We start from the raw sequence: 23,403 nt of genomic DNA on the forward strand, positions 1-23,403 counted from the left end.
CTTTTAGGGAAACCTATGCTTATGTGTGCTATGATGTCATATCCTGTTGGCTGAATGAAATCTAGAGATAGCTCAATGGCAGCTGGGAAACAGAATGGATCGGAAATAGAGCAGAGGATCTAAACTTAGAAGCCACACCGAACACACGTTAGCACCTCGCACCAACAATAGCAGGGCACTTTTTCTGTCTATGATGTAATAGCACACGTACCGATCTAAACTTACTGTACCAGGTAGTTCAACAGTTACAACAAATACATTACAGATAAGGGGTGGCTGATATGACTAGAATATTATGAGTTATTTTATTTCACTATAATGGCATATATCACAATTTATTATTTCTGCTGCTGCAGGCGACTGTCAGGTAGAATGCGCGTTCTGCGCCTGCGTGTGAATGAGACAACTGTCTATTTCTGCAGATACACAAGCTACGCTGCAGATCAGTGCGTGCTTACCGTTTTGAATATCAATCCTGCTAAACACTTTCTTTATTCCACTCTGCTCATGTTAATATTGAAATATTCCCCAAGGAACAATCAGGTAAGATTGTCGCTGCTTCTTCTTTCTTTTTTTTCGCTCGCTTTTTTGCTATTATTCTCGTGCACTGACTCTTCACTAAGCTGAACAGCCAATAAGAGTTCAACATGTCGAATCGGCCCCAAAAAACCTGACGGCGTCAGATTAGAGCCAACAGTGCGGAACACACCGGGAAAACTACGTCGGCTGACGCTCAAATCATCGTCGGCTTGGTGTGTCCCGGGCTTTAGACGTGCAGCTATCGCGGTCTCCAGTCCTATGACAGATTTAACAAAACTAGGCCATTGTATGATCTCAGTGGTGATCTCTGGGTCAAAAAATGCAGGTAGTTTAAAAAATATATATATATATGATTAAAAGGATAACTCTCGCCAAAATTGAACCTAGGCTATTTTTGTTAATCTACCCGAGTCAAACATTCGTGTAAAAGAATAATTAGAATGGAAACTCCACTTTTAAGTTTGACCATATTTTTGTTTTCGGTCAAAATGCCTTTTGAATGGGAGTGCATGGGGCACTACAATGATAGCATCAAAATCACTATTTTTAAAAAACTAAGGAGGCTCGACACAACATGAAACTGTGCTTGAAGTATCACCAGGGGCTCTACACATGAACTCGAGCATTGACAACATTGTGTACACAAAGTTTGCTAAAAAGAAAGGTTTTGTATGACTCACTTTATCAGTTAGTGTTTCCGGTGGCTGGAATTTTGTCAGTCAAAAGTAGTTGATCTCCGTATGCAAAGTAACATGAGGAGAGTAAAGATGGAAAGCTGCTAAAGCTTGTTTCCATGAGATATTGCCATGAGCTAAGTGTCTAAGTTATCATGCTTTTCATTGGAATTACAAATTCATGACATTTCCACATATGGAATCAGTTCATTGCATTGCATTCGGAGATCGACTACTTTTCTACTTTTGACTGACAAAATGCCAGCGGACGGAAACACAGGGAGTTGTTCTTCTTCAGGAATCATTTAGTAAACTCTGTGTACACAAACAATGTTGTCAATGCTTGAGTTCATGTGTAGAGCCCCTAGTGATACTTCAAGCACAGTTTCATGTTGTGTCGAGCCTCCTTAGCATTTAAAAAATAGCAATTTTGATCCTCCTATTGTAGTGCCCCATGCACTCCTATTCAAAAGGCATTTTGACTGAAAACGAAAATATGGTCAAACTTAAAAGTGGAGTTTCCATTCCAATTATGCTATTACACAAATGTTTGACTCGGGTAGATTAACAAAAAGAGCCTAGGTTAAATTTTGGGGAGAGTTATCCTTTAATAGAAAATTATGAATGTATAATTTATTGCATAAATCACCTAAAACATGGACCTACTGCAGCACAATAACAGCAATTCATGTGACATCTGAATGCTGCTACATTACAGGCAGTGAAAGCAAACACTGTCCTGGACAAAGTTTGGCCATCAGGTCATGCTTTATTGACCCTGGACTAGATCCTCCTCTGACAGCAAGGGCTGAACTCCATCTGGAGTTTCTAAGGTAACATTAGAAGCTCTAAAAGAGGAAATGGTCTGAGCGCAGTACACTGGCTAAACACTGAAATCTGATCACTGTCAAACAGAGGGAAGAGTTTGCAGTCACTGCAGTTCATGACTCTTAAATCACTGCCTCATGTCAATGTACTCAAAAAAACTTTCATTTGATTAACCTTTATTGGTTTATTTAAAGGAAACTATTTGAAATGTGGTAATTTTCTTAAAGTTAACCAGCAAAACACCTAATTATACAATTCTAGCAAGAACATCCTTAGCATACTTAACATACAACCCATTGTTTGAATGGGAGCAAATATTACATCAGAGAGCAGCTTTGTTCAAACATTACCAATGCAAAGGCACATTCATGTCAGAATAGAGACTGAAGAACACCCTTCAACCAAAAGCATATCAGAGTTTTACCGTTGGGCCTGTAAGTAATCTCGCGCGCGTGTGTGTGTGTGTGAGAGAGAAGACAGCAAGGCACACGATACTCAAAATCCCTTCTAATTCACCAGAATAAGCACAAAACAAGTTCATGGTGCTGTTCAGCCAAGACAAACTCTGTTGCAGTACGATGGTACTGTAGTCAGTGACGGTGGCATCAGATGGCAATCATATGGTACTGAATGGTCAGAGCTCAAAAATAAGGATGGCCAGCCGGTCCACAGCCAGTGTGAGAGTGTTTCAAGACAATTAATGGAACTGACACTTGGTGCATTGCTAAAAAAACACATTAATTGATCTTGTCCATTCATTTTAAAGCAGACTTTTGGTTGTGTGTGATATATTCTACATTGCTGCTGCAAATTCTGCTGCTTTGTCACCAAGATAATGTTATAGCTGGCTAACAAAGATGAGGTTAATCAAATTTGCAAAAATTCCTTGTGACGGTAAAAGCATCAGTAATAATGTTAATTATTAATATTCTGCATCGTATCCAATCATTTCTCCAGAAACGTTGTTTATGACTTATGACTTGCACAAAATAAAAAAATTACAAAAAAATATCAAGGTTTCCACAAAATATTAAGCACCACAATTTTCAACATTGCTAATAATAAGAAATGTTTCTTGAGCACCAAATCAGCATATTAGAATGATTTCTGTGATCATGTGACACTGAACACTGAAGTAATGATGCTGAAAATTCAGCTTTGTCATCAAAGGAATGAGATATATTTAAAAATATGTTAATGCATAAAACATTTATTTTAAGTTGTAATAATATTTCACAATATTACAGTTATATATATATATATATATATATATATATATATATATATATATATATATATATATATATATATATATATATATATATATATATAAACTATTGCTAAAGACCCTTGGTTCAAGCAACAGCACAGATAAGAGAGAACACAGACTTATAGAAACATGCTAAACCAGACGTTTGTACCAGTAACGGCATGGTACAGAAAAACCTGAGGTCTTGTGGGAGGTGACAGAGACTGGGAGTGAAAGAAGAGAAAGGTAGCAGCAGTCTAAACTGTAAATTCCTCTGTGGGAATAAAGGCAGCAAGAGTGAGGGCAGAGACGGGCCACAGTGCAACAGCTGGACACTAAGAGACAAATAAACCGCTCGCACTGAGACAGACTCATAAATGATCTGTGTAGCAGACAGCAGTGCAAGCCAGAAGTAAAGCACTGAGCAACACAGAATGTTGCCCAACGTCTAGGCTACTTCAAACATTACAGATGTCGCAAGTACTTCTTGCACTCAGTCAGCAGAGCTCAAAATGTCAATCTTAAATCATCATCTCTAAAAATCTGATTAGAGAGCAGCTTTGTTCAAACATTACCAATGCAAAGGCACATTAATGTCAGAATAGAAAACACCCTTCAACCCAAAGCAAAACAGAGTTTTAACGTTGGGGCTGTAAGTAATCGTGTGTGTGTGTGTGTGTGTGTCTGTGTGTGTGTGTGTGTGTGTGTGTGACTCAGCTGGGTGTGGACCTGGCTGCACCTTTGTGGTGAGTTGGTCTCTGCTTCTCTGCTGAGGTTGATGGCTGCAAAAACATCACACATAGGAAATAAATGCTGAAAACTCTACTCTGCATAGCTGTACCTGATTGTTGCTGGCTTCTGTTATTAAAATGAACAGAATAAAGCAAAACTGCAAATTCTAATACAAGTCAAAGAAATGTCTCATGTGGCTACAGATCAGTTATAACAACATGTTATTATAATACAAACATAATTGAAAGAAAACCTGTAGTTATAATAGAAAGTAGAAAGTATATTGCCATTAAAGGGACAGTTCACCCAAAAATCCTGTCATCATTTATTCACCCTCAATTTGTTCCAAACATCCTCTTTCAGTTGATGGGCCCCATTGACTTTCATGGTAGCTCTAATAAATACTATGGAAGTCAATGGGGTCCATCAACTGTTTGGTTACCCATATTGTTCAAAATATATTTGTTTGTGTTCAGCAGAATAAAGAAATTCATACAGGTTTGGAACAACTTGAAGGGGAGTAAATGAAGACAGAATTTTAATTTTGGGTTAACTATCCCTTTAAGGGTTTTCATAACTTAAGGGTTTCTTGCAACCACCTGCAGACATCTCTCTCAGTTCTGGCACCCTGAAGGTGGAGGTCCGCAAGTAATTTCCTTCATCATTAAGTGTATTGTTTGCAGGTTAACTGTGTGATTGCAGCTCTGTTGTAAAGGTCATACGATGCCGATCTAAAGATTCCCCACTGTTCTGAAAGTACATGGAACAAAACGGGAAGGTGGTGGTTTGTGGAATGATTGCCCACCTCCAACTGCACCCACTGTGCAGGCTTTTGTGCTTCCAGGTTAAATGTATGACTATGCCAACAATCTCTATTATATTACTTTTGTTCTAAATCCCTAACCGCCTGTATTAAACTTTTATGCTCACCATTGTGTTATGCACAATGATCTCAATTCTCAACTCATGTGGCTTGTTGAGGAGAGGTAGGCCTAAGCTTTTATTGTTGTAAACAATATATGACTGACTATTTTTAATATTTTCTTGGTGGATAATAGACCAACAAAGTGAGACCCAGGTCATGTCTAGAGACCAGACCAGTCCGCTTGACTTAGGGACCATTCACACGGAACGTGTTTTTACGGTTAAAAAGGTTTGATGCAGGTCAGTGAAATGAAAAAAATGCAAGCTCTCTTGAGACATTCCTTGAGAATTCTTTTAACTTGAGCACCGCATTCTTAGAATGGCGTGTCATGTGCAAGATCATGTTAAATATGCGAGAAGCGAGCGCAATGGTCAAACACGTCCGTCTAATGCATGTTTGCATAGAAAAGCAATAGAAAAGCAGCACAGTATTCCACAGCATTCTACACTCAAATTAGTCACTAAAGCAACCTAGCAATTCATAGAAAATTAAAGCCTATCATCACATTGTTTCAAATGTAATCGAACACTTTGAATCGATTTACTGGAAATAAATTATTTTGCAATATTTTGCAATTATTGCTTTTAATGCAAATCCTATGAAATATTAATACAGTTCTTTGCCTCTGTTCTTTAAATAATCAATCCTTGAGAAATTATCCTCAATAATTGGCTCAAGCACTCTGAAGTGTTTGTTCAAAATTCCTCAGGTGGATGCAGAGAGAGCCCAAAGTATTTACAACATTCCTCTTGCCATAATTGGAACAAAGAACCGGGTTTACAAAGCTGCAGTCCTCTCTTCCTTTTTGAAGTAGTAATCACTCTACAGGGGTCAAGACAACAACTGCCCGCACAAGAGTCCAGGAGATCAAGGACATTGAAGACAGAAAGATTTCTTCACAAAACGTATAAACCAAAAGAGAGATTGGATGAGACAAACAGACAGAGAGAAAGAGTGATAGCTGAGAAGGTATTTGCAAGAACAAGCAGTCAAGTGTCTAGCATTCAAGTCACTGTGGCCCAGCATGTGACAAGAAACCTGACTACTCGTTCTTGATACTCCAAGATGTACACTACACACACTTAGTAATTCATGTCTAATAATCAAGACTGAATTTTAGTTCTTTAGACTTTCTTACATTTGAGCTCTAAGGGCCACATACTGTAGTTTAATACTGTTGTCATCGCTCCTTTTCTGAATGATTAATGATTTATAGTTGGGATAGGCACGCACGAGTACTGATTTATGTTACTGAATTATGAACATTCAGTAACAATACACAAATTTGTCCTAAAAAGGACTTTTTGGAGATCTTTAATTTTGTGATTGGTTAGGCCTACAGCATTACAGTCATTTGATTCGATAGGTTGTCCAATTCACCAGGTGTGTGAACTCACATCCTTGTTGTAGTCTATAGGCTACTTAGCCAAGGACGTAACCTTGAAGCTTGAAGGGACCAATGGTTTCCGTTCTTTGATCTTTTTTTTTTTGCTAATTATAATTTAAAGATAGAAAATAATTATATGATTAAAAGAATGATTAATAGAAATTTAAAAGAATAAACAAGGGTTTAAAATTAGAAGGGTAAAAGAAGTTCTGATCTAATTGATCCCAGGGAGTTTGATTGACAGGTGATCTGACCAATCATACTTCACCATCCGCCATTTTGTCCGACAAAGCAGTCAGGAGAGTTAGTAGATTAACATGAGAGGATTTTAACTCGACAAACGGAGTGTACTGACGCCTTTCCGCCGTTAAAACAACATTCCTTCTTATGTTCATTCATGTTTATTTGATGTTATATAAATTAACGAGATAATTGAGGCTACAGCGATCTGTCAGACACATGAAAGAGCCACAAAACGGTATTTATTGTTTAAATTTCTTTCTTCTTTTTTTAAATGCCCAGTTGTAAAGTAATTAATTGAAACTATTTTTATTTAAACGTTTATTTAAAAATATGCACACATTTGCTTTTATTTGTATGCATGTATAATCTGTCAAAGACATGGATTATGTAAATTATAGCATATTCTTCAAAATTCCATTAAAAAACAAGTTAAGTTGTTTGCATATTACTGTAGTTGGAATTCACACGTCTCCAGTGAACAATATGCCCCGCCTTCTTTGACCGGATTGGCCAATGGCCATTATTTTGACATTGACGAGCACTGTTAGACCTCCGAGGCAGGCCAGCTTAAAAATATAACTTTTAAAACTCTCATCCTAGTAACAACAAACAGTGGTGAGTAATGGAGAGAAGCAGATTAAGAATATCAAATATTGGGGGGAGGGGGGGACAATTTGGCTATTTACTGGGGGTGACTCCCCTCAATGCCTTTGGTGGCTACGGCCCTGTATTTAGCACCAATTGTTGCAGAAAACTTATTGCAATTGTTGCAGTAAACAAGTACTTTAGTTACTAAACCAGGAATTACTGATTCCTAACCTATTTGCTGATTGCCGTTTGTGTATTTCAGATACATTTTCCAAGAAGAAATCGTGTAAAAAAAATAAATAAAAAAAACTATAAGGCTCTGTAACCACAACAAATTCAGCTGTATAACTACATAGCAGTTAACTTAGGCAGACCTCTGAAGTGGTTTTAAGCAGGTCTCTTCCTAAAAGCTTATGCACTTCTCTGTCATCTAATACTGTGGTGTAGCAACAGATCTTCAGTATTGAGACGTTAAACAGATCATCGGGTAAAGTCTAGGACGAGGACTTGGTTCTATTCATCGCTCGATGAATGGAATGGAATGGAATAGGATGGAGGCAGATCTGAATGTGAGCTTGCAGGCGATTGTAACGAAGGGCCGCCGTGATTTAGTGGACTGAATGATTGGAGTGCTGTATACATCACCAGACAGAAGAGTCTGACAATCTATACCAGAAGATCAAGTTATCAAATTTCCATAAACTATTTCAAGCTTATGTGATAGATTTGTTTTAATTAATCATAACTAACATTACTTTTCCTTGCAGGAATAACATTTATCCTTTCGAAACCTAAATGTTTCCAAACACTTTGGTCAAAGTCAGTCTGTCTGAATCATCTTCGAACATAACAAAAGGGGAAATCAATCTAGACATATCTAAATGAATAAACTCATGATCCAGCAAACCTGGATAGTACATATGAAGTACCAATCATATTGTAGGAAAAAGATGTATCATGTTACCTTTGCTGTGCTCCTATTCTATAAAAACTGTTGTATTCTTTTTGCTGGTGGGATTCTCTCTGAAATTGGTCTAAGATCCTCCGGCCGTGATTAAAACATAAGGCATTGTCTGGAGTCTGTCTGGTTACTGCTGCGCAGCAGGTTAGTGGAACACTAGAGACCTTATTCCCAAGTGCTAGTGTTCGTAGGGGTCAAGACGTTGACCGACTCAACTGACGTCGATAAAGAGACTCACTAGAGGATAAATATTATTGAACGTCGTCAATCAGGAGACGTTTAGGGGCGTCGATTAGGAGAGGACCCAGGTTAAACTTCTGCCACACTTACAAAAAAAGAATCATTCACAACAAGATCGATTAAATGCATTTAGAAATTTGATTTCCATTTCATGCTCACATTAAAACTTCTAGATAGCTTGGGAAGGATGAGCTGACCAAGGAAAGGCAGACTGATTTTTTTTTTTTTTTTTCATGCGTGAATTATGCTACAGGGCTTAACCATTGGAATGTTATCAGTCCAGACATGTATATGATTATGAAGAAATAGCCACTCACTTCTATGGAGCGATAAAAACGACTTGCAGAGCACACACTACATTACATACTGCAGTGGCATGTATCATAAAACGATTTAAATTACTAGCCATAGCCAGTTCATTTAGAGACTGACCGAAATAATCAAGCAATTATAGTTGAGTTGGGCGGGAGTGGAAGCAGTACAGTCTGGGGAAACTGACTCACTAAGACAGATCAGTCCAGGCTGTCTCAGCGTTCACGCTCTCTCATACAACACACAATTTCAGACCTAGGGCCCCAGAAGTCTTGCTAGAAGCATCTACATATAAAGCCAAACATAGTTCTCACACACTCTTAAGAGTCAGCTCTTCTCATTTAAATACTTTGTGATTACAAGCTTCTGCGATTGTGCACATTGGAAAGAAAACATGTTCCATGAGACATCACATGGATACAATATAACACAGACAGCCCATGGTACAAATTCTGATGCCAACATACGCTGTATCTACTAACAAAACACACACTGTTCATGTGAAAGCAAGTCACACTCGCTGACAGCTGTGTCACAAAAAGCAGAAAAATCAGTCTTTAGAAAGAGGTACTAATATATAGACATATGAGGATGTTAAAACCTGCTTATGTCAACAGAATAATAAAGGTAAAGCACTATCAACTGCATCTGGTCTTGAATGAGAAACATTTAAAAATGGCAACAAAAAGACCTTAAACAGACATCTAAATTGAGGAGAGAAGATAAAAAGACAGACGAGATAGTGTTTCAGAGCCAGGAAGTCAATCTCAGCCAACCATTAAAAAGATGTTGCCATTGATTAGCTTGTTTACATTTTATTGAGCCTTGTCCCATAATGTGTTGTACCATCCATTAAAAGCACATCAGAAAGTGAGAAGCCTTCCACTGTCCTTAAATTTAGCACTTTAAGGAAACATCTAGAAGAACACGCAGTCCATTAGATCTGCACAGTCAATTAGCTGGCAAAAGACAGGGACCCATGCTTTTACTACACAACTTGACCTTACAATACGATACATGGGAAGTCGCTGAATTACTTGAAGTCCTTCTAATGTGCAGTACAACAGTGCAGGAGAAATTTGAGTTGTATATTGGATTAACACATGGATTGAAAAAAAAAACCTGGGCCCAGTTATTTAAAAGTAATCTGATCAGATTTCAGCTGTTGGATTTATTCAATCTTTAAAAAATGGGTTGATAAAAAAAAATCTGAAAATTCTGAAATCGGATTAGATCACAATCTAATTTAGGTTTTGGTCTGGATCAAACCCTTCAGTGTGTGTCGTTTAAAGTGCAGGTCTGACTGTTTAAAGGGATTCTAAAATGAAAGAGGATGTTTGCATTGTTTTATTGTGCCATTATCTTCAAACACAAACACTAAAGAAACCCCACATTAACTATTCTAACTGTTGTTCTTACATAGCTAGTAGCCTACATTGTGATCTGTGAAGATCCCATTTAGAGAACTGGTAATCCAGATTTGGTCATCTGTAAATGTGCGTATGGTTCTGGGTGATCCAATCCAATTTTGCTTTAAAAACAAACAAAACAAAAGTAAAATGGATTACCTGATCCTGGAAAGCAAAACCTTGGATATCCAAATCCAGATCATTCTGATCCAGATTAAACTTTTTGAACAGAGGGTAATTTGAAGGGATACAGGATTACTAAATTCTTGTGGGTCAATCTAAAAGATCCAGGTCACATTTTTATAAAAGAAATCAAATTCTGCACACAAAAAAATTATACAATGCGATACAGTATTTTAATATCTGATTTTAAAAAAATATATTTTTTATATCAGTTTATGTAGACTGGATCGGAATTAGATTTTGTCATGCTTAATTGCCATGAAAAAAGTCACAATACCTAAAATATTCTTCATTTATGTCTTCATTCTTTTTTAACCCTTTAAATTCTTCCCTGCTTGACCATTTCCAAGCAATATGAAACACAGCAAAGACAGTGTTAGGTTTTGCAATTGGATCATTGCATCACTGTGTACGATTCATCCACACACGTTTCATCCTTTCGCTTAAACGCATTCTTTTTCATACAAGCGAATGCAAACTTGCATTCAGATACGCTTCCATCCAATTAATGACCAATGGACAGAACCTTACATTTTCTTCAATAACCCATTTTAAACACACATATAGGCTACATCAAAATATGAAAGAAAAGATCTTTTGCTACTTGCATTACATTGTGATGTTAATCACAAAATTTTAATTTTTATTAAGCTTATCATGCCCATGCACTAAACATTTTTCACCACAAAAAAAGACAAAAAGCTAAATTTCTCTCTGTTTTTCTTTAGTTGGCCAGCAAAAATTAGCTCTACTGTCTTGTTCTGTACTTGCCATATATATATAATAAAGAACACAGCTCCTTATGTTGTTAGGTGCACTGTCTTATGGGGCTGGTGTAAAATAACCACATACAATGATTCAATGTTATAACTAAACATGAAAATATGACCAAGGGCATGAATTCAGGCTGTGCTTGTAATGTCACCTCATTCTGTAAATGAAAGTCCCACCATAGGGTGTGGGAATATGTCATTATCAATGTGCCCCACACACCACCCTGCTAGCACCAAAATTAGCATCACACAGTTCCACTATCTAAACAACATGTAAAACACAAACTGGTCGCCAAGTAACAGGAAATGGATTCAATTAGTGAACTGGTACTTGACTTGTATCAACATAGTTGACATGCAGGTTATCTATGAGGAAAGTAGGCTCAGTGAAAAAGGCACTAAAATAACTGAATGAGATTAAATATACGCAATTAAAGATAAAGCTGAACCAACTCATCTAACACACTACAGGATTGTTGATTTCATTTTACTCTCATAACACATACTTTTCTATAATGTCAACCACATCTGACAGAGAAATGCTGACCTTTAACTGAAATCTGTGGTTTGCAAATTTAGCTCAAGTTGGTTAAAAAGTTGAAACTCCATAAGAAATAACTATGTTCATTAGGTTAATTCTTCATAAGCAACTTTTAACTATGTCCATTCAAAACAAATGTGCCAGCTCTGACGCAGAAATACAATGTAAGAAAAAGTCAAATGATCCCATTTAAATGGAAAACAAAAAGCCAATGTTTTGAGGAGAAGTTAAAAGCCTGGGTTACTTCCTTAAATACAATGGACAGCAACAACAGAACACAGTGTAAACGTTTCGTTTGGTTTGTTTTCAAATAAAGAGCATTATTCATTATACTCCAATATCCGCCTGCTCTCTCCGGGAGTCCTGCAGGGAGCCATGTGAGAGGAATACTAACTAAAACTTTCTCTAAACCGCTACTGAGCTCCTACTTTCCCAGCTTGACAACTTGAATGGAAGATTTCCTGGCAAGTCTCTAAAGTGAAAAGTTGAAGGAACAAGGAGAACAGGCTCTCCGGGCACCTTTGAACCCAAATGTCACATTAGCCCGGGAGCCTCCTGTACGTTTAATGGAGACTTACCGGAGCGTTGGTCCAATGCAGTTAGTGTCTGTGCTCTCAATCTCACGCAGGATTCGCTCGTGCTCTGCCGCTGTCTCCGCGCTCGCCATCTTCCATATCCTCGCGACGCGCTCGAGAAAAAACACACACAGCGCCCAGAGTGAGAAGGGGGAAAATACTGAAGCTTTTACTTCCGGTATTACTGTTCAACTGTTAATTAATTTCAAAACAAGTTTTTTATTAAACAAACAAAAAACACCCTGTCTGCAATACTTTAATGAGGACATATGGAATAGATATTTCATTTAAAAATGTTGTATTTTTTTTATTATACAATAACTACATTTTTTTACTTGTCACAGTTAAAGAAAAATAAAGAAATTTGATTTGAAAAAGTTTTATATTAATAAGTGAATATAATATACTATATGATAATTTTGATGCTAATTATTACAACTCTTTTTAGCACTGTAAAAGTTTAGCATCAACTAAAACTGTATTGCAAGACAGCGACATCTAACGCTTCTTCGTGTACAAAACATACCAGCATTCACTGATCAGTGCCAGCATTGTGTTAGTGGATATGAATAGCTTTTAAACGTGACATAGTAATAATTCGGGCATAAAAATATAAAGATTAAAAATAATATAGGCTACTTATTGCAATTGCATCATTATCACATCCTCTATCGTAAAAACACATGTTTTTATCATTAGGCTTTCATATTATTTTCTGTTATCAGTGTCTCTTTGGCTGTCATTAATTTATGAATAATAATTGATGTCCATAGCATCACTTGACAATTGACCACTCATCCGCGAAACAAACTAAAACAAATAAATAAAATAAAATAAAATACACCTCATCAGTATTTCATATCCATGTATTCCTTTATTAGGTAAATAGCCATACTGAGTGAGGTCTGATTCTGAAAACAAGGTAATCAGTAGTCAGGACCCCGGGCTGTATATTAGCCATTTTTATTATAAGACTTTTCTTCATATCATGATTTTAAAACATGATTCCGATTTATTTCTCTATAGCTAAAAAATCATTAAAACAACAGGAATGCCTGTACTTATTTTTATTTATTTGTATGTTCTTTCTTGATTTGTTATTGTTGTTTACATTGTTTCGTGTTCAGTCCCCTGCACTGCTGAGTCGGAAGTGAAATCCTGTTGCGCTTCTTTTCCGCACAGCACGGGTGGGTGAGTGTCGGGAGAGAAGGAGAAGGAGTCCAAACATAGCCAGTCCAAACACCAGAGACCCAGATCACCCGGAAGACTGTACCTCAGACGCCAGAGATCGGTAAAACTCGATATTTGAAATATTAATAATGAAATAATGCAAGAAGCGATGTTGAAACTACTACGAGGCAGGACGGAAACTTTAGAAAGTTCGTCGTTGGACGGTATAACCTCATTTTAATGGTTTTGGGTGGCACTGAGTCTCAAAGTTGTAAACAGATGTTTCCTTTTTTTTATATTTGAACGAGTGAAATAATAATTAGTGTTGCCATGGTAAGAAAATCGACAAACACGATAACTAACGTTAGTTGGCTGTTTGCGATACGTTTTAAAGCGTGGTCTTGGGAATACTGGGGTTTATTGTTATGTGTATTGTAGTTCAGGTCGGTGTAACGTTACGATAAAGCAGGATAGTTCTCTGAAGTCAGCTCTGAGAAATGTGTCTTTGTCAGTTTACAGTATAAACGATCGCGGCGGGAAAGCCTGTCTGAGTTTAGACCATAACACTGTGTTGGTGTTGGTGTCTCAAGAGTGAGATGCTGCGCAACAGTGTTGCTTGTATTATTAATCATGAGGAATTGCACTGTTTGCCTCATCTTCAGCAGTAGCTTAAGAGGTCATGGCTGATCCCTCATCTGCTCTTATTTGATCTGTTTGAGGATAAGCTAATTCATAATGTAGAATAGCTCATATGCAGTTAAGTCAAATAAAGTTAGTAGTACAATAACCAATGACTCCATTTACTAAAACAGCAAACTTAGACATGTGCATAAATGAAAATTAAACTTTTTTTTTTCTTCTTTAACTTAGTGTTCAATCATGGCGCAAATGTTCGATATCTCTGACAACGAGTCAGAGACAACAGAAGACCTTGAGGACTCTGGCCAGACAGAACATAACAGTGGATCGTCAGAGAGAAAGCAGCACCTCACTGTGTCTGATAGGCTTAAAGGTGAGTCAGTCTCAAGGGCCTGTGGGATAGTTATAAGAACACACCTCATTTCTGCTGTATCCTGGAAACACGTCACTGCACATTTACAAGACAAGAGAAGCTCAAACATGATAGTGTGAATCTCAAAACTATTTTTTTCTCTGAATAAACTCTGTGTTGGTATTGGTTTTAGCTTTAAAAGACGATTTATTTTACATGAAGAAATGCTTTAAATGAATTCCAATGTGAGATCTGATCAGGCAAGAGTCATTCAATATCAGATGTCATTGTAGGAGATCAACTGGGAAGACAGAGGAATCTCTCGATGAATGAGGAGGATCTGCTGGAGACCGGGGCACCAGATGAAGGCGGTTTCAGGCCTAGATCTCGCTCTGCTCCTCCTGCTTTGTGGGCAGCTAAGAAATATGGCCAACAGCTAAGGAGAATGAGTGATGAGTTTGACATCCTCCTTGATACAGGGGTAAGAAACAAATATTTGGCATATAGGAGCAGAGGAGGGTTTGGACAATCAGAAATATATCCTAGTTCCAGTGCCGCCGCTCCCACCACGCGCTGTGCGTAGGCCACCAAGAGCTGAGGGGGCACCAAAAAAATAGCCTCCCGGCAGTCTCCCGCATATTGATAGCGGCTCACTGATGCCCGCGAATTAGTTAAAATCTACGGAATCTAGAGCGAGCGCGCCCGCGAGACAGAGACTGTGCTCCAAACCGCGTAGCGCGTGCACGGCAGAGAGAGAGAGAGCAAGAGACCGCATGCGTGTGTCTCATGAAGCGCATGTAATATCATCCCCCGCCGCCGAAGTTTCTCGGGGTAAAGCGCATCATAAAGGAATTATGCAATTATGCTTAGGGCACCAAAATGGCTAGCAATTGCTAGCACTGCCTAGTTCTATTAAAGGGTTAGTTCACCCAAAAATAAAAATTATGTTACTAATTACTCACCCTCATGTTGTTCCAATCCCGTAAGACTTTCGTTCATCTTCGGAACGTAAGTTAAGATATTTTTGATGAAATCTGAGAGCTGTCTCACTTCTTCATAGGCTTCTAGTTCTAGGTAATTGCATCTACCGGCCCAGAAAAGTTAGGAAAGACATCGTTAAAATAGTCCAAGTGACTACAGTGGCTCAACCTTAAGTTTATCAAGCGACAAGAATACTTATTGTGCGCAAAAAATCCCCAAAATAACAACTTTATTCAACTATTCATTTTCTTCTGTGTGGGCCTCTGAGGGAGTTCACGAGAGCGCCACAGCGCATGCGTGAGAACTGAGATGACGCTCACAATCATTTGCGGCATTGGTAAGGCACTTTTACATTTTCTCGTTGGTTTCTCACGATTCGGACATCCAGTAAATTCACACTTTAGAACCATTTGAAACACTACATCGAGACCCATCTGCGTCATCTTCTCAGTTCTCGCGCATGCGTCGTGGCGCTCTCGTGAACTCACTCAGAGGCCAACATGGAAAAAAAGGAATAGTTGAATAAAGTAATTATTTTTGTTTACTTTTTGTGCGCAAAAAAAAACACTCGTCGCTTGATAAACTTAAGGTTGAGCTACTGTAGTCACTTGGACTATTTTAACGATGTCTTTACTAACTTTTCTGGGCCGGCAGATGCAATTACCTTGCAGCCTATGAAGGAGTGAGACAGCTCTCAGATTTCATAAAAAATATCTTAATTTGTGTTCCGAAGATGAACGAAAGTCTTACAGGGTTGGAACAACATGAGGGTGAGTATTACTGACAGAATCTTCATTTTTGGGTTAACTAACCCTTTAAGAATAGTGAAAATGCAAGGTACTATAAAAGTGTTTAACCTACTTATTTTACCATAGAATAGATCAAAATGTTTTCCTTATGTCTTAAATCTCTTACAGATGAAGAGGGTGAAGAGCGCAGGAACAGCACGCCAGATGCGGCAATCACCCAGCTGGTTGGCCTTCCTTTGGAGTCACAAAGAGTCTGATGCTGAGGCGCGCCCTGCTGAGTGATTGACAGTGAATGAATGATGGAAGAGGAGAGAAAAAAAGAACTACTGTACATAACAATTGGTGGCAGAAGAAAAGGATGCACTGCTTTGAAGAGAAGGAACAATTCTATTGACTGGTTTTAAATCTTTTTCATGAACTGCACTGGGACCCTTGACTGCTGAAAAGCATGAACTGTATCTCACTGGCATGTGCTATGCCACAAAGAAAACAAAAGTGGAGAATCTCCTTTGACTTTTCTTAAGCTCTGGGAATATTATGCAGTACATTTTGTGAATGTGAGCTGGATATCAGCTTGTTCAAAACAGACTTTCTGTCGCTCTGCCATAGCGGCTTTTAGGTTCAGATGAAATACTTTTTAACAAAAGCACATCAAGAGAAGTCAAATATATTTTATACTACATCAATTGTTAAAGAATTTATTAACCATTTTTTTTCTGTACAAATTTTTTTTTTTTATCTGTAAAGGGACTTTGGACACTTAGAAGAGCCCTTCTGTTTTATTACCATCTCTTGAGTCATAAAAATCTCTTGGAATCATCTGCAACCAACAATACCAATAAGCACAAGAGCCCAAAAAACAAGATTGGGTCTGAATACTCATGAAAGAACAGGAAGGACACCACCATAACTGGTATTACTTGAAAAATACAGATTTTCAATGCCTTGTAACTTTTTTTAATTAGTTAGAAAAAAACATTTTATTGTGACGTTATTTTGTTTGTAACAAATATAGCCTAATAAAAACTCTAATAAACCACTTTAAGCAAAGGTCCCTCTTACTTTGTTAGCAGCACTAGTGTAAAACATAAGAACTGTTCTTCATGGTAATAGTATTTGGCGCTATGTATCAAAATGTCTTTGTTTCCAAATATGGTTTAATATACTGTTTGTATCAAAACATCTCTTTTGCAACTACATTTTAAATTAGTAAAAAATGTAATAAAAGATGCAGTAGCAAACTAAGCATGAATTAAAGAGACATATAGGTTATACTGTGGGATGTAAATAGTGAAATTCCAAGATTGTTCAGATGTACTGAGTCATTGAAAATCCGTTGAGGGATTTGTCAATGTGTTGTCTTTAAGACACTTGTGTTGGATCCCAGCAGAACTTCTCCCCACAATCAAGAGCAGAAAGCCTTTCCATATCCTTCTCGCTAATCTCAAAGTCAAACAGACGCCCATTCTCCTCCACGCGGTCTGGCTGACATGATTTTGGCAGAACTGGAATGTTCTGTTGTACAGCCCATCTCAGCAACACTTGAGCTGGTGTCCTCAAATACACTTGAGCTAAATCCAGAACCACGTGGTCTGATAACAGAAGCCCTGTTCCAAGAGATGAGTATGCTTGAAAACACACCCCTCTTTCCTTACAAAGTGTCCTAAGGTCCTTTTGGACCAGCTTTGGGTGAAACTCTACCTGAAGAACTGCTGGGGGCACTTTACAGCTCTTCAGCAGCTCCTGCATGTGTGCTACTGTGTAATTCGACACCCCAATGGCCCGAAATTTTCCTTCCCAGTAGAACTCCTCCAAAACTGTCCAGCTTTCATCACGGTTTTCGGGGTTTCGTTTATCCCCGACTTGCAGCCCCTGCGTACCTGGCCGATGAATAAGATATAGGTCAATGTAGCCCATTTCTAACTGATCCAGGCTCCTCAGGCAACCATCCCTAGCTTTGGTGCCCTGGTCTTTGGGACCCAGTTTACTAGTAATGAATACATCTGCGCGTGAGAGGCCATGCTTGGGCAGAAGGCAACGGAGGGCTTGACCTACATGTGCCTCATTACGGTACACTGCAGCAGTGTCAAAGGCACGGTAACCAGCTGTCAAAGCAGCATCCACAGCATTGTAAGTGTCCTCTTGACCCTGCAAACGGAAAGTGCCAAGTCCCAATAGAGGCATCCGAGTCCCAGTGTTGAGAAGCACAGATGGCTGAGGGTCAGTCATTATGAAAGGGGGAAGCCTTACTTTGGAGACTATGAAACCTGTAGTGCATAAAGATGACGAAATGAAACACCCATTAGATTAAATCCAGAGATTAAAAATAATAGATTTTGTAATCTACACGTAAGTTACTGTGAAGATAAAATAATACAGAGACAAAAACTCACCCTGCAGGTTTTTTGAAAATGAGACAAACAGTCGCCAGTGACGACTTCAACACGGTCAAGGTCCAACGGTCTGTTCCATGTAAATAACAATGCTAATTTATCTACGTACTACCTGTAATATGTAGGAGATAAAACTTTCTGCTAGAGTCTTATCTTCGTCAGGTGCTGTTTTACAACTTGCTCAACCTAACATGATCATGTGACAATAAAGGGGCGGAACATATTGCTGTGGAACTCTCGTCACCATAGAGATAGCAGCTGATTCGCGCCTCACTAGATGACGCTTTTGACCAATCAGAGTTTGTTGTCGTGACCTGGGGGCGGGACGCTGACATCTCCACACGCGCCCGCGCTATTCAGTGTAGTCGGTATCAACGTCATATTTTGGCGCCGAATACTTGAGGCGTTACGGTAACTTATACTTTTGCCTCTGGGTGTTTATTAACCATACCATTTCCATTTATTAAATTTAAAAAAAACTAAACGTTTCTAAATTGGCTTTATAAATTTAAGAATCACTTTGTTTGATAATTTGTCCTAGCTAGCTAGAGGGTTTTTTTAGTAACGTTAGGCCTACTCTGGATTTCTGTAGCACTAACGTTACACTATAAATGTATGAAGATAAATATTGATTTTATAAATTAGGCTATACCATAGTTTTTTGTATGTATTTTGTTTCTTCTTTTTCCAGTGAAGATTCTGTTCATCCTCATTAGATGAACTATGTCAATCCAGACCTTTTCCTTCCCTGTACCTGAGACCAGATTTTTTCAGGCTGGACAACAAGTCTTCAAGTTCAAGATAAGACGAGGAGAAATGAGCATGTAAGAGCAACCCTATTTGTTTTATATAAAATATGCAGTAGGCCTATATTATTTTGAATATACCTTTACACTTGCTATTCAAAAATATCAGAAAAATATAATTTTCTCTAGAAATATCTGACTTGGATATTCCCTTTCATAGCATTGATAAGGAGGACATGCCGGAGGGGATGCTAGTCACTGAGGAGCTGGAGGTTTTTTTAAGATCAGGATTATCATTTTGGATTCAAATAGGATTCATAAACTTTGGGAATTGGGAAGATTTCATTCCTGATTTGTTTTGCTTCACAGAATGCCGTGCGTGCAGTACTTGCAAACCTGGATGGTCTTCACCCCTTCGCAACCCAGCATTTCAACATTTTTCCCTGTATGCTTTTCTGAATATTACTTTAAAAGATAGATAGATAGATAGATAGATAGATAGATAGATAGATAGATAGATAGATAGATAGATAGATAGATCACTCAAAAAGTAAACTTCTGTCATCATTTACTCACCCTTATTTCATTCCAAACATTTATTGCTCATTCTGCTGAACAAGAAGATATTTTGAAGAATGTGAGTAACCAAACAGTTGTATCTAGGGTTAGGGAGGTTGACTTAGGACTTGTTGAATCAGCAAAGAACGTTTACACATTTTTTATAGACCTTTTGTGTGTGTGTGTTCCACAGAACAAAGAAAGTCATACAAGTTATACAAGAGTAAATGATAACAGAATTTCCATTTTTGGAGGGCCTTGACATTGAACTCTTTTTAAAATATTTGTCTTTTTAAAAAACTCAACTGCTGTTGCATTCAGGGTCAGTTCAACTAAAAGTGATGAATAATTCGTGCAAATAATGTACCATTACTTCCCTTGACAACATACAACACTTACAGACAAAAGTAAATGGGAACAGGTGTCTAAAATGAGGTTCATGAAGGAGGGTGTAAAACTGTCTCCGTACCCCTTCCTTATCACACTGTATGTGGAGGATCGTGAACCAGCCTTTCAATGCGCAGGTGGGAGGTCTCAGTCTCAGCACGCTACCTGAACACTTAAATATGACATATGTGCTGAATAAACTTTCTGCTCTTGTTTACCAGTGACAAATACCAGTTCCTGGAGCACATCGGTGAGTGTCTCTTATTAAATATATATATTTTTTATGTAGTTATATATTGAGCTGTTGAGCTTATTTGTGGTTAATTTCTTAATTGAGCATGTAAAAAATTCTATACATAATTTCTTGTCATGGTGCTTGTTCATGTCCTTATTATTTTCACGAGCTGACAAAAGTAAATGTAAATGCCCTCAGGAGTCTATATCGAAAAGTCCACAGTGTGCTAATGAGTCAATGAGGACAGTCCAAACCACTGCAATGGGCCATCCAGAAGAGGGCACTATGAGCCAACGCAAGCAGAGTAAACTTACCACAGAAAACTCTCAGTGCTTTCGGTAAGTGTGTAGCTTTTTGTATGCCGTATGTGGTGAAAAATCATTGTCAAGTCTTGTCCTATGCAAATCTGTCTTTCTCTCATAGTGTATTTAATTATTTTTTATTACAACACATGCAGGCTCATATCTGTACTTCCTCAAAGTCCTTGCTGGATGAATAGTGTCACAATAGGACATAAATGGAAATAAAATAATAATGAATAATAAAACGGCAGAACAGGATCAGCCTAAACTTTAGCTCATGACTCGCATACAGTAAATAGATGCCAATCATTTATAGCATACCATTATAGGATGGTGTTTATAAGTAGACTACCTTTTCTTGCTGTCAGACAGACACAAACCCAGGAGACATTTGTGGGAATTTCCACTTTGTGTTCAGTGATGATTGATAAGCTGATAAGATCGTTGACCCGAGTGATGAGGTGTTGAGTCAGATGCAGTAGTTATGAAACGGCAGAAGAGCTTGAGCACGGGGCGCCATCTCAATGAAGCTGTCACTCAATCAGCCGGCAGAACATAATAATTTAGCTCTTAAAATAACATCCCACCTCATCCAATTCCTCCACGTAGAAAGAGATGCACAAATCAATAAGCCAGCGGAGAACAGAATTTGACATGTACTTTTAATTCCGTCATGTCCTCATTTTGTTTGTGGTGGGCGATGGGGAAATTATGGTGTTGGTTCATTCTGGCGAGGACTGCAGTAATTCAGTGGAGTTTACACAGCTCACCTACTGCAGTGTCGAAAATAGATGGCTTTTGTGTGTATGTGCACAAGCCCTCCGGCTGATGCGCTTATAGACTTGTCTAAAACAGGTCTTTTGTTTTTATGTTAAATGTGCTGGAAAAGGGAACAGGATTTAGAAATGCCCAAAAAAAGACATCCAATAGATCTTTCTCTCTTTCAGGGAGTCCCCTTGCTTGGCCAATGGTGCAGAAGCGATGGTTTGTGGCAGTGAGGTTAGTGTATGAACGTGTGTGTTGGTTTTTCTGTCAATCACTCACTCACACACACACTGTCTCAATTGTTAATCATCTTTAATTGCCCCTGCAGGGTGCACAATCTAACACATTAGCCCATTCAGGTGGCATAACTACTCCATAATGTTAATTATAGAAGCTGATATAAATAAAAACCCTGTTTCAGGTACTTTTCATTTGTGAAACCATCCATTGTTAATATTTTCTTCATCTTTCTCTTGTTTCTTTTCTGTTGTAGATTCATGCTGATTCAGATGAAAATTGTCTACCAGCACCAGATGTGTATGATGGTAAATTGCGTACATATCAACATATCAGTGTCTTTCCTAATATACATTTTTATTTATTAATTTTCAATGATCATTTAAAAGCCTATGCATTTAGTTAATGACCAAACTAAGCAATGTGAGCAGAACTGTGTCATTAAATTCCCATCTTTTCTCTTTTATTAGTTATCAAATCAAAGCACTATTCTTTTTGGGGGATCATCCAGCAAATAATCCGTTAAAAATGCAATAAACTACAGGGGGCACAGAAAGCCTAGCAATGCCACTCAACATTACCTCCAAATTCACAAAAAAAATGACAACAGAAATTGTTTACTAGAATCTGTAACTGACAAAGTGGTGAACAGTTACTGGGCAATGCTGATAATTCTAACATGATCAAATCTTGGCCAATATTGGTCAATAATGAGTTACAAATTATAAGTGTTAATGAACTAAAATATGATTTTAAATCTTATAGACTTTCTAACACCTTGTTTGGATGCTTCTCAAAGTCCTGACCCAAATTCAGCAGCTGGACAGAACACTGGCATCATTTCTAGAATGGCAAGGTGAGAAATCTATTCAATTTAATTCACATTTATTTGTATAGCACTTTTCACAATACATATTGTTTTTAAAGCAGCTTTACAGAAAATCCATGTATCTACATGTCAATTTAGAGTAATCAGTTATCAGAGGTGTCTGTGTCCAAGTTATGTATTTCAGAAATGTACATATACAAATCACGCAGTTAACTAACAATGTATTAATTTAAGGCAGAAACAATGAGCTCATTGAAGTAAGGAATACATGTTGTTAACAAATGATTAGGATATATAGAAAATGTATGTATATATATATAAAAAAAAGAAATCTTATGAAATATGACATTAATGTCCGGTTTATAGGCATAAGCTAGTCCCAGACTAAAGTGCACGTTTGAGCTGAAATCAACTTGCACTGGCATATCTTAAAACATGTCAGTGCCATTGTTTTGTCTCAAGATGCACACCAGTAATATTTTTTCTAAGACATGTTTATAAAAGCTACTTGAATGTCCTAATTTAACTAAGACTTTTAACCTGGCTTAATCTAAACCAGGCCTAAATTACATATTAAGTTATGAGATTGTTTTCTTAATGTTCTTAATTTTCTTATTTTCTGCTTTTTTTACAGCTCACTGTTTCCCTTCTCTCTGTTTTTCCGTAAAAGTCCTGCAAATTAAAAAGTTCAAACCATCATTCTTCATTCATCATCACACTTACGGAGCTCCAACCTGATTTTTGTTTTGTTTTGTTTTCATAGCCAATTTTTTTTCAAGGTTTTGATTAGCCCCTGGTCTGTTATTTAACCTGTTATGTGCTGTTTTGTACATTCTGTTTGTGAATTTCTTCTAAACGTATCAATAATGGTTCTAAATGTGTTCATTTACGCAGTATGAG

At 37.8% G+C, this 23,403-nt stretch overlaps 4 protein-coding genes across 12 annotated transcripts in view; 2 read left to right on the plus strand and 2 right to left on the minus strand.

Annotated features, from left to right (window-relative positions):
• Positions 1-12,328, minus strand: part of exoc6b (exocyst complex component 6B) — a 90,680-nt gene extending 78,352 nt beyond the window's left edge. For 2 of the 4 annotated variants that reach the window (XM_079605199.1, XM_079605197.1), the window contains exon 1: positions 12,164-12,328. In XM_079605199.1, coding sequence (XP_079461325.1) covers positions 12,164-12,252 — 89 coding nt within the window. In that variant the 5' untranslated portion in view covers positions 12,253-12,328. The remainder of the gene's footprint in view (positions 1-12,163) is intronic. The other 2 variants (XM_079605198.1, XM_079605196.1) reach the window with 1 other exon arrangement.
• A 934-nt stretch (positions 12,329-13,262) lies between these two features.
• Positions 13,263-17,367, plus strand: badb (BCL2 associated agonist of cell death b). Of its 2 annotated transcripts, none has more exons than XM_079593062.1 (4): positions 13,263-13,451; positions 14,201-14,342; positions 14,615-14,802; positions 16,220-17,367. In XM_079593062.1, the coding sequence occupies exons 2-4, from the start codon at positions 14,210-14,212 to the stop codon at positions 16,331-16,333; spliced, it is 435 nt and encodes a 144-aa protein (XP_079449188.1). In that variant the 5' UTR covers positions 13,263-13,451; positions 14,201-14,209; the 3' UTR covers positions 16,334-17,367. The 2 variants fall into 2 exon arrangements, with proteins under 2 accessions (XP_079449188.1, XP_079449187.1); XM_079593061.1 differs by having other exon boundaries at positions 13,339-13,451; positions 14,603-14,802; positions 16,220-17,098.
• LOC306988214 (glyoxal reductase) lies at positions 16,535-18,662 on the minus strand. The gene is made up of 2 exons (XM_079593017.1): positions 18,445-18,662; positions 16,535-18,318 (listed from the first exon to the last, which is right to left on the minus strand). Exon 2 carries the CDS (start codon positions 18,278-18,280, stop codon positions 17,414-17,416), a length of 867 nt encoding a protein of 288 aa, XP_079449143.1. The 5' UTR covers positions 18,281-18,318; positions 18,445-18,662; the 3' UTR covers positions 16,535-17,413.
• majin (membrane anchored junction protein) lies at positions 18,660-23,281 on the plus strand. 5 transcript variants are annotated; one of them, XM_079593026.1, is made up of 11 exons: positions 18,660-18,855; positions 19,136-19,268; positions 19,411-19,462; positions 19,560-19,635; positions 20,150-20,272; positions 20,357-20,385; positions 20,569-20,708; positions 21,620-21,671; positions 21,931-21,982; positions 22,440-22,530; positions 23,138-23,281. In XM_079593026.1, exons 2-11 carry the CDS (start codon positions 19,168-19,170, stop codon positions 23,184-23,186), a joined length of 765 nt encoding a protein of 254 aa, XP_079449152.1. In that variant the 5' UTR covers positions 18,660-18,855; positions 19,136-19,167; the 3' UTR covers positions 23,187-23,281. The 5 variants fall into 5 exon arrangements, with proteins under 5 accessions (XP_079449152.1, XP_079449155.1, XP_079449156.1 ...); XM_079593029.1 differs by having other exon boundaries at positions 18,682-18,855; positions 19,161-19,268; XM_079593030.1 differs by having other exon boundaries at positions 18,751-18,855; positions 21,931-21,981; positions 22,460-22,530.
• The last annotated feature ends 122 nt before the right edge of the window (positions 23,282-23,403 follow it).

This window comes from Phoxinus phoxinus (assembly GCF_949152265.1).
Source record: "Phoxinus phoxinus genome assembly, chromosome: 2".
NCBI lineage: Eukaryota > Metazoa > Chordata > Actinopteri > Cypriniformes > Leuciscidae > Phoxinus > Phoxinus phoxinus.